At 34.4% G+C, this 10,595-nt stretch overlaps 2 protein-coding genes across 3 annotated transcripts; both read right to left on the reverse strand.

Annotated features, from left to right (window-relative positions):
- Positions 1 to 348: 348 nt before the first annotated feature.
- On the reverse strand, positions 349 to 2,982 carry LOC145568543 (uncharacterized). 2 transcript variants are annotated; one of them, XM_081627967.1, is made up of 2 exons: positions 2,376 to 2,982; positions 349 to 971 (listed from the first exon to the last, which is right to left on the reverse strand). In XM_081627967.1, exon 1 carries the CDS (start codon positions 2,902 to 2,904, stop codon positions 2,389 to 2,391), a length of 516 nt encoding a protein of 171 aa, XP_081484093.1. In that variant the 5' UTR covers positions 2,905 to 2,982; the 3' UTR covers positions 349 to 971; positions 2,376 to 2,388. The 2 variants fall into 2 exon arrangements, with proteins under 2 accessions (XP_081484093.1, XP_081484092.1); XM_081627966.1 differs by having other exon boundaries at positions 349 to 951; positions 2,376 to 2,977.
- A 1,010-nt stretch (positions 2,983 to 3,992) lies between these two features.
- LOC145568544 (uncharacterized) lies at positions 3,993 to 9,859 on the reverse strand. Its single transcript, XM_081627968.1, has 6 exons — positions 9,477 to 9,859; positions 8,846 to 8,988; positions 7,111 to 7,254; positions 6,280 to 6,465; positions 4,930 to 5,054; positions 3,993 to 4,552 (listed from the first exon to the last, which is right to left on the reverse strand). The coding sequence occupies exons 1-6, from the start codon at positions 9,685 to 9,687 to the stop codon at positions 4,327 to 4,329; spliced, it is 1,035 nt and encodes a 344-aa protein (XP_081484094.1). The 5' UTR covers positions 9,688 to 9,859; the 3' UTR covers positions 3,993 to 4,326.
- Positions 9,860 to 10,595: the final 736 nt, after the last annotated feature.

A 10,595-nucleotide genomic window follows, 5' to 3' on the forward strand; every position in this document is an offset into this window, starting at 1 on the left:
CTCCCTCATGAGAATTTTGTTTTTTTAGGGTTCTGATTATAATTGGGAAGGTGATTTGGATTCATGGGTTTAGGGTTGTCATCAACTCTACGATCAAAACATCAGCGCAAATTGCGAAGGTCTCTACTTGAAAAGATGCAAAGACAACTAAAATTATTTTGCGTCAAGATTGAAGCAGTAGAGCATGAGCTATGCCAAATATGCAAATTAGTTATGATTGTGATCGGAAAAATTGTGCAAATTTCTCTAAATTTGTGGTTCACAAATCTTTATTATTATAGATGTCATATGGCTATTTATTAATGATATTATTTCTTTCGTAAAAAATAAAAACAAAAAAATAAAATCTAGGCAAAAGCTTCAATAATTTCCATCTTAAAATTGTGAACGATTGAACATGTATATTTATTGTTCTTCTCTTAAGGATTCAATAGCACTTTAATTTCTCTCCATCAACTGATGAATATTGTTGGATAGAACTGCTTTACAAACTCCTTAACATTTTCGTTGAGCTGATGGCCCTGATGCATTACAGCAACAAGTTTCCCTTCTCTGCTTTCCATCATAGCTGAAGCTGCTATCAGTACATGATCACCTTCAACTTCCAAATCAAACAAGATAATGAAGAGAGATCATCCATTTCAAACACTCTATAAGGATGATGCTTCAGTAATGACAGAACCATAACATGCTTGAAATTTTCTTGAAGACACCAACAAATACAACGATCCAGTAATCTTGCATCATCAACTCTCTTCTATTTAATCCACTTCGAGATGACACCATATACATTCACTTTATCACATTGGCTTAATCCACTTAGTTTGTTATGAAGCAATGGCAAGAACAGTAGTCTTTTGTCCCTTCTTTCCCTGGTCACTAATATTCTGAAGATATCAGTCACTATTGGCATTAAGCGCACGGATGTGACAAATCATAAGGGCCTCCTTCCTGTAAAAGTGATTTACTGCCTATGAATGAGAACTCTTCTTAGAAACAAAATGTAAGACACCACGCATAAAAACAAGAGCTTAAAGCAAATAAAGTTTCAAAATACTACCTCCGTTTCTCTTAAATCTACTTAATTTGACTTTTTACGCTTGTCGTGCAAACTTTGACCACTAATATCTTTAATTATCAATAAGTAAAAGTCATAAAAAGTTGAGAAGTGATCTGGGAGGATTAAGTGATTTTTAGGTGAGATAAGTTTGCAGTGAGGATTAAGTGATCTGGGAGGTATTATTACAGTAATATTATTATGAGAAGAAACCAAGTCCAAAGTTTGCAGCTTACTGAAGGTTTCCCCTTATGCAGTTGGTTGTTTATAATATATACAGGGAAGCTATGTTATAAATGGCTGATATATTGATATGGTTCCTTTTTGACTGCCCTACCTTTGACGTAAATATGACAAGCTATTCAATAGATGTAACTAGTAAGCAATATATAATAGCCTACAACGGAGATTGGGATGTTATTCAGCTAAGCTATACAAAGATCTATGATGTGCAAGCTAAGAATCCATTTTACAGCAGCCCTTACTCCATTGTACCATTACACCACCAACACTCTCCACACAATTTTAATAAATGCAACATACCCAAAAAGGCCTCTGACCCATGACATTCAACAAAAGCATGTTAGATAACATCCCAGAAGCCTGTTTCCTAGAGAAGTATACAACAAAGAGGTCTAAGGCACAGCAACTTACGATAGTGTTCCACAGTTATTCAAGTTTCAACATATGGCAGACTGGCTGCATTGTGATAAATAAGCACGTGTTATGGATTTACAGCATTCTTAAATCTTGGAGAATGGGAAGTAGAAGCAGCTAAAAGGTAGCTAATCACCTAGACATTGAAAGACCATGATCAAGAAAGGGGGACAAATTGGAATGAGCGAATGACGAAGAAAGATGGATCATTTCCCTAATCAATCCCAGCTATTCATAGTATGGATACTATGGAATCAATAGCTTCACTCAAGCATAAGCCTCATCATCAAAACTGATCTCATTTTTCAATCAACTCACTGTTCACACTCTAGGAAACCAAAAATAAACCACTAAGGACCCTTCATCACTACTGGATTTCAGTTCGGATTACAGAAATGAAATTAGTTATACTTAAACTAATCAGGTTTACTTTACCGATAATTTACGAGCCCTAATTATTCATACCCAGAAATCAAAATTCACAAAGAAATCAACACCATCAAACTTCCCACAAAAACCCCACAATTTCTAATATCCTAAATCCACAAAATCATCATCAATTTCAACAAACTATAACAAAATTCAAATCCAAAATTAAAATTTTAACACTATATCAAACCATTGAAATTACTACTACCAAAAAAAAAGGGAAAAAAATTACCTCAACATCAAATTTAAGTTTCCGAAATCTTATCCAACAAAGCCTGAGCAAGATTAGCAAACCCATCAACCTGAGAATACTTCCCAATCAAATCCACAACATTATCCTTCTCTTTCAAATCAACCAAATCAACTAAATAATACAACCCCGCAATCGCATACTTGACCGTATTCCTCACCGGACTCGAAAGACACTCAATCAACGCCGCAACACCGCCGCAATCACAAACAATCTTAGCATTTTGTGGGTCAGCGACGGCGTTGCAGATCCCACCGACGGAAAACTCAATGAGACGTTCATTAGGCTCAGTTAAGCAGTCGATGAAAAGCTCTAAGACGTTGAGTTCTCGAAGAATGGCGTAGTTGTAAGGGTCGTATGAGAAGTTGGCGAGATTAGCGACGATTTTTTCTTTGGAATCGTTGGAAATGGTGGGGTTTTGGAATTGGGTGATGAGTTGTTGAAGGTGTTGTTGTCTTGGTGTGCCGTATTTGCCTGTTCTCTCTGCTTGCCGTTTGTCGTTGGTGAACATTCTTTGTGATTGTTTGATTTGTTTCGTTCAGTTCAGGTTGGTTTTTCAGGGAGGTTTAAGATTTGGGCTGGCTAGATTTGGCTTGAGGGTAAAGGGTTCATGTTCAGGTTTGAGTTTAGGTTGAGGTTCAATTTTAAGGTTCGTTTTATAATCCTATACCTTTATTTAGGATTATTTTAGAACCAATAATTTTACTTAAAATTTGTTTTATTTTCATTGGATTAAGGCCCCATTCTCTTCACCTTATTTTTGCTGGACTAAAATTATTTTTTACTGAATTGAAATTAATTTTATTGAATTGAAATTATTTTTACTGATTTTCTATTATATTTCTTCTTTAGGTTTATTGATTTTTGCTGAACTGAAATTATTTTTACTGAACTGAAATTATTTTTGCAGAACTGCAATTATTTTTACTAAATATTATTTTTATAAGGTGAAGTGAACATGGCCTAATAAGTTTAAGGTTCTTTTTCAAAAAAAGAAAAAAAACAAAAATTCTTATTACTCAATTTTAATATCTTAGAAGAGTATTTTTTTTTTTTTTAAGGAAATCTCAAAAGAGTATTCTAACAAGATTTTTAAAAGCTCGTTTTGAGAGAGCTCAAACACTAATAATTCTTATTAAGCTTAGTTTGATCAAAATAAAACTAGACTTAGATTGTTTGCAGCCCTATCTTAATAATCCTATTGTTTTAGCATGGCGGTGTGCTTAGTAACTAGTAAACCTTGTTTGTGCAAATTAAGCCTATGTCAAAATAAAATAAATGACATTTATATCAATTGAATTTCAGGTTGCGCGGATCTTTAAATCATAAAATCTACTCGCTCCAACACCCGTGATGAGTACAATTTTTATCCCCATCATCACCCTTCACCCCTCAATATAATCTTCTTCCATCCCCACCTAATTGGGGCAACAATCATGGAATATAGTTTCTTGGCTCTTCTGCTCTGAATTCTGCAAATACACAATTCTCCCATGGAAAAAGTGCACTAGGATAAGTAATCAGATACTGGTACATTGTACAAAGAAGAAAACATCAATTTATCATGAGCTGAGGCAAATTCACAGCTCCTAATACTAGTTTGAGTGATATTGTCCAAGCAATACCTTTTATATAAGCTTCAGTATACTGTAACAGACTATAGTACTAGTAAAACAGTACATAACGTTTACGAATGACATTGAATCTACTACACAAAAACATCTATCGCCAAAAAAATTATCTATATAAATACTAACTTATACGGAGTATTAGACAAAGTAAGATAAGAGCAATTGATAACCCTTTGTCAAACACAGAATTTACTAAGCTGTAATGCGTCTAATGACCAGAATAATTTGTATAAAAGAAAAACATTCAAGATACACCTGTGCATACAAGTTTGAGTTTGACGGCCGCCAATAGATGTTTGGAGCTAATCAGAGTACTTGGATATCAACTTGTCAACATGAATGATGATATCATCAATGCGTGGTCGAACAGCAGCTTGAGGCTGAAGCATCCATGTCACAAACTGGTGAAGTGTATCAGGATATGGCGGCTTTGGTCCGGCTGGCCATTTTATCTGAACATTTACAATGGCCAATTGTAGGCTTCCACCAGATTCTCCCAACGCATACTCAAAGGGCGAGACACCATACCTGCAAATAGCAGCATAGGTGAGGTGACAAATGATGTTTCCTTTTGCTGAACATATTATCATTCAAAATCCATTTACTTGGTTCTTCAGAAATATTCAAATAGTCAGATTTCTCTCTCATTTTCCCACTTTTAATTGGGTTATTCCTACATTGTAATTGTAAAGGTACTCCGTTTACTCTCTGAAAAAATCATAAACACAATGAAATCTAGCGGAAACTTGATGCAACAGGATCAAGAAGCAAACTTTACTCCATAAAATTAACAGAAACCAGACAGCAAGTTGCAATATGGTAATCAAAGTAAAGATATTGATGAATGAGTCACATAAGGATCTTCACAGAGAAGGCCAAAACTGTGTGTTAAATATGGTACTTACATTATTGCGTACAAAGTGCATCCTAGTGACCATATATCAGTTCTTTCATCGATATTGCACTGACTTGGACAATCCCACAACTCAGGAGCACGAAAAGGGGCAGAACAGTGTTCAGCTGCCCATTCCTGCAAAATGTATCCCAATTTTTTAAGTACAATCAAGAACAGGATTATAAGTGCAGAGAACCTAGTCCTAGTCCAACCACATCTCAGCCCTTATCATAACCCTAATGTATACGGACAATTACGCTACATAAGATGATGTTTATAAACCTAGCTATAATGATTATATAGATGAAAATTTTTTATCACCAGATCCAATCAGAAAGGGAATTCCACCAATACTAGACAGCAAAATACTAGCAACCCTGCCTCTCATGCATGCATAATAGATTATACAACGGAGAAACAAGTGCCCCTGATACTTTAATAAGTACGGGAAACTATGAGGTTTCATACTCAGAAGGAGGACAATACAAGGTATGCAACATTTATGAAACTACTTTGTTGGGGACATAATGGAAGATGCAAAAGAACTAGAAGAGAGATTAATTTCCTGATAATTTGTTGCCACAAGGAGGTAAATCTAGTAGATAACTCCACTCTTTAAAAAGCTCTTCTCTTATGTTTCAAATGTTTGAAAACTCAATAGCTTATGCTGTTACACAGCACAAAATGCACATATTAAGACTATTTAAGGCAAGCATGCACTTGGTCAAGGGTCTACTCTAAATAGCCTAACTCCAGATAGTTGTATAGGTTAGTTTGGCTTCTTGCTTTAGCTTGATGTCATGATCTACTACTTTCCATTTGTAACATATCATACAAGCACCTTTAGATTGGGCTACTATGATTACTAATATTCCCAAATAAAACAATAATGCACATTTACTAGACAGCTCCAAAGGTTAATTGATTAAATGGAAACATTGACATCAAAAAACCATCCCACTTCAGCCTAAAGCCAGGACCCAGGAGGTGCTCGAAAATTTTAATTTATAAAGTTACAACTCATGGAATAATATGAAGAACAATACAACGGTCAAGTTCAAAGAAATACAGATAGTTGCCAAAGCAAGAAGACAAAAGATGATTTAGTGATGTAATTTAGGCTTCAGTTATCCTATAAATTCAACTTTGGAAAATTAAAGAAGGTTAGGTCATTAGAGCAATGATCCTCTAGATGTGATTAAAAAGCTTTAAAGTGTCACAAGACAAGGTAAAAAATTAACTAGAGGTCTCATTCAACATCAGCTACTTATGAGAAATATGAACTAAATAAACATATACATGAAATAAAAACTGATAGAAGAACAGGGAATGAAAATGATTGATGAAAAAAAGGAAGCACCTGAAGCTGCAAAGCTTCTGCACGTGACTGAATTTGCTTTCGAGCAGGACGGGCACTTCCGAAGTCCATCAATATAGCCCGAGGTGCCTGACCCTTTCTGTGTGTGATTAAAATATTCCCAGGTTTGACATCATTATGTGCATATGGAGGATCAAAATGATGCATGTGCTTCAGTCCTGCACAAAGCTGAGAAACATGTACTTCAATAAAATTACAAACCTATGCACAGCACAATATGTCGTTTGGGTCATAAAATCTATAGTTTTGCAAGTTCGGTAATTAGAAAATGAGGAAAAGGTGATTAGGGTTTATTAGCACAGTTTGTAACTAATACTTCATTACTTTTTCCATTTCATTTTAGTTGACATGTTTCTTTAGTCATGTTTGCCAATGCAAAAGTTCAATCACAAAATCTTTAATGATAATAAGTAAAACTTATAAAAAGTTGATATTTTGAAAAAAATAATAATAAATAAAAAAATTAAGAGGAATCTAACAAGACCCCACATGACTGTATTTTCTTAACTATAAACCATAAATGGTAGTCAAAGTAGAGTTTGTGGATAGTGCAAAAGCAAAAACATATCATCTAAAAAAACAAAGGCTGTACAAAGTAAGAAAGCCAAAATCTCTAGCATCGATGCTCATGCTGAATCTCAAGAAAAAGGCTATTTACTATTTAAACTATCACTTGCATCATAATAAGAAAATTATAAAGAACGAGAAATCACGAGAACATCAGAAACCACAAGTTCTCCCTAGAACAGAGGATCTTCAGGCAACTGCTATAATATGCTCAGAAAGTTGTTAATCAATGCAATTCTACTTCACCTGACGAAATATTTGGAGGACATCCACAGTCGAAAAGAACTCCTTATTAGCTTTCATCGCAGTTGAATTGTCCAGCAAAGTTCCATCCAAATGTACTGGGAATAACAGGTACGCTTCATGATTCCAAGATTGTTCTTGAGTGGCCTAATCAATGCAAACAAATAGTTAAAGATAATTGTAGATAGAATATACAGATGCACAATCTGCAAAACTGAGAGAACATCACAATGCTACAAGATTGAAACCATGATCAGCAACTTTACTATACAGCAACCAAGGGTAAGAACAGAAAGCTGATGAAAATGCAATTGTTTGCACATTGAAAAAGAATATAAAGCTCCAAAAATTCCACATGGGCCTGTTTCTTTACCCTTGAACTTCATTTTCATTGGATAGACATAATATCTCACAAGTTACTCATTTAGAAATTATCAAGGAAACAGAACAGTCCCTACAATTAAACCTATAATAGTTTAATAAACAAGCAATCCCACTCATGGCATTAAAAAAAAAATAATAAATTTAAAAAAAAAAAAAAATCACGTCTTAAGTTTGAATTCTCAAGCATATCAACATGCACTAGCCAAAGATAGAGACGTCCTTTTTAATTTATGAAAAAAAACACTAGAAACGAACATCAACATTGATCCACATATGGATTGTTACTTTCTCAACCCTAAAACACTTCACAGTTTGTTACAGGAGAAACCTGTCACCATAGTCCGGGAAATGAATCTTGAAATTCTTGATTTATTAGTTCCCATAATCAAAACAGAAACATTACAAGAAGTTCAAAACTCAGACCATCACGACCTAAAATTTAGAAAAAAAAAAAAAAAGTAAAACCATGAATTGAGATGCGATTATAGATGTAAATTTTGACAGAAAAAAATGGAGTTGAAGAGGATAGAGAGTGTTTATCCTATGACTATATAAAATTTTCCAGGCCCAACTGCTCCTACCAAGGAAGGAATGAGTATAAGATAAGATCATCAAATGATGTTAAAAGAAGCCAGAAAATTGAATCTATCAATGAGCCAATGTTTTCTCCTCTTAAATCCCATATAACAGACATTAAATCTTAGGGCAATAGATCACAAACCTATTTACGACATGATAGTAACTCTCTTTAATTCTATTTTTGAGCAAACAACCGCACCAAAAAGATAAAGATAGACTGAGAGAAGGAGGGGGTCGTAAGATAGCACCTCTCAGACAATCGGAATTTAATTAGTTTCCTTCAGAGACAAACAAGTAATACTAAAATAGCACAACAAAACTTGGATTGAGCACTTACCATGCATAATTGCATAGAAGAAAGATAAGACTAAAATAACTGTCCTAGAGTAATGAAAGTGGCATCCCTGAGGCATCTCTATAAAGGTTGCAATTGGCAAAGGATTAATTGATCTCACACAAAATCCATTTCTAAAATAATGTACATAAATATAATTTCTACCCAAACAACAGTCCTACTTAGCTCAGTAGATATGATGAATTCCCCAACTCTATCCCGATCTCCAAACAAAATTAAAACAGCTTCCAGGAAGTATAGAAGAAGCCTTACACTAAATTTATACTTGATTGTGGTTTTAAAATACTTTATTTATTTATATACATGCATACATGCTATCAAGTTTCAAGTTTCAACACCTTGTATTCCAGATTGATAGCATATACGAAGTATAAAGCTCAAGGGAGGAGAAAAAAGAAGGACCTAAACGCAGTTGATTACCTTGACTTTGATGATAGCATGATCAAGAAGGGGAAGCAGATTGGGATGTGTGAACAAGGACGAAACACGGATCTCCTCCCTCACCAAGTCCAGCTGCTCATTGTTTTGAATCAATACTTTCTTCATAGCATAAGTCCCATCATCTAAAACAAAGTTCATTTCCAATTTACATCACATATTAACAAATCGAAATCAAACGGACAAAAAATTACAAATCATCACAATTTCAATACAACTCTTACATTGTTAACCATATTAAGATCAAAATTCCTCATAAGTCATAAACCCACAAATCAAAATTCAAATCAATCAAAAAATCAGCAAATTACCCCCAAAATCACATAATTCATACAATATCAACCTCACACAATCCCTTAATTAAAGTCTCGGGGTGGTACCTATGAGATGGGTTTGAATCGAATCTTGTCTACATCATTGCCCTTCGTAACTCTCTTTACAATCACACAATTGACACAAACAAAATCAGTCACACTCACAATCTCCAAAACCCCATTTCAAAAAAATAAGATCACCATACAAAATCAGTCACACGCACAATCTCCAAAACCCCATTTCAGAAGATCACAATTACACATGCAAACAATTGAAAATTGAGTAGATTGAAAGAAACCTGAGAGAAAAGAAGGATCTTTAAGCTTATTAGAAAGACCCCCAGAAGCAGCAGAAGCGTCGGTAACAACTTCTTTGACCAAAAATACATAAGCAAAGCCACCTTCACCAAGCTGTCTTACGATCTTGAATCTATTTTCATTGATCCAAACATCTCCACCTCCATTAACAGCATCATATAGTGCATTTAGACCAGAAAATGAACATCCCATTTTGATTTTCTTGACTCTTTTGCAGTTTCAGTTGAGATCACACTTTCTCTCTCCTCTCCTAAACCTCACTCTGACAAATATATGACAATGTACAGATTGGGTTTGGAGTTAATTTCTGCAAATTTTGATCTAATTCATGGGGTATAATACGGAGTATTGATTGTTTAATTAGTAGGAAATATGAATAATTGAATATTATTATTGGAAAATGATGGTAGATGTAATAAGTTCCAAGATCTACGCATAAACCATGTGTGTGAAATGGGTTAAACGATGCACGATTACTACACCCATTCTCCTGACTAATGAGTCCCACTAACCCGGCAAGTTAGGGGTCAACGAATCGAGTTTCAAGTGTCAACCAAATTATCCATTTTATATTCGGGTGTATAATGTACTCAATTTGACATAATAGTAATAAGATGAAATTAAACATGTATTGAATGATGGATCATTTTATTACACATTTTTTATCTTAGAAATGGTATGGGATATTATACCGACATTATAGTTAACCTAGCCCTTAAACCAATTTTGGTGCAAACGCGAGGCTAGGCCCCACAAGACATGTAGAGTTGTAGACAAATAGATAACCACCATGATTAAAATAACTTTACTATATCGATGTATCTTCTTATTGATTTATTATCAGAATACATATAGATAACCACGTTTATTCAGGTAGACATTTATCACCCACTTGTTAAGTATTGTGGGGCACCTTGACTTAACACATCCTTATAGGTATTCAATAATACTCACCACATCATATTCCTCATGTATGATTTTGTTACGCTTATAAACACCTTAATTATAATTTTGAATTTTATGCCATTAAAGTGAGTTTTCTCGAACAACAATCGGAATAGTTAACTTATATTGACTTTGCAAGTATTAGGTCGAATCAA

Source organism: Chenopodium album, chromosome 11 (assembly GCF_948465745.1).
Source record: "Chenopodium album chromosome 11, dcCheAlbu1.1, whole genome shotgun sequence".
Lineage (NCBI taxonomy): Eukaryota > Viridiplantae > Streptophyta > Magnoliopsida > Caryophyllales > Amaranthaceae > Chenopodium > Chenopodium album.

Excerpts from the sequence above, each read along its gene's own strand:
- LOC145568543 (XM_081627967.1), bottom strand. The coding sequence starts at position 2,904 with ATGTTCACCAACGACAAACGGCAAGCAGAGAGAACAGGCAAATACGGC.
- LOC145568544 (XM_081627968.1), bottom strand. The coding sequence starts at position 9,687 with ATGGGATGTTCATTTTCTGGTCTAAATGCACTATATGATGCTGTTAAT. Across the intron at positions 6,466-7,110 it reads TCCTCCAAATATTTCGTCAG|CTTTGTGCAGGACTGAAGCA; the intron begins GTGAAGTAGAAT and ends CATGTTTCTCAG. Across the intron at positions 5,055-6,279 it reads CAGAAGCTTTGCAGCTTCAG|GAATGGGCAGCTGAACACTG; the intron begins GTGCTTCCTTTT and ends TACATTTTGCAG.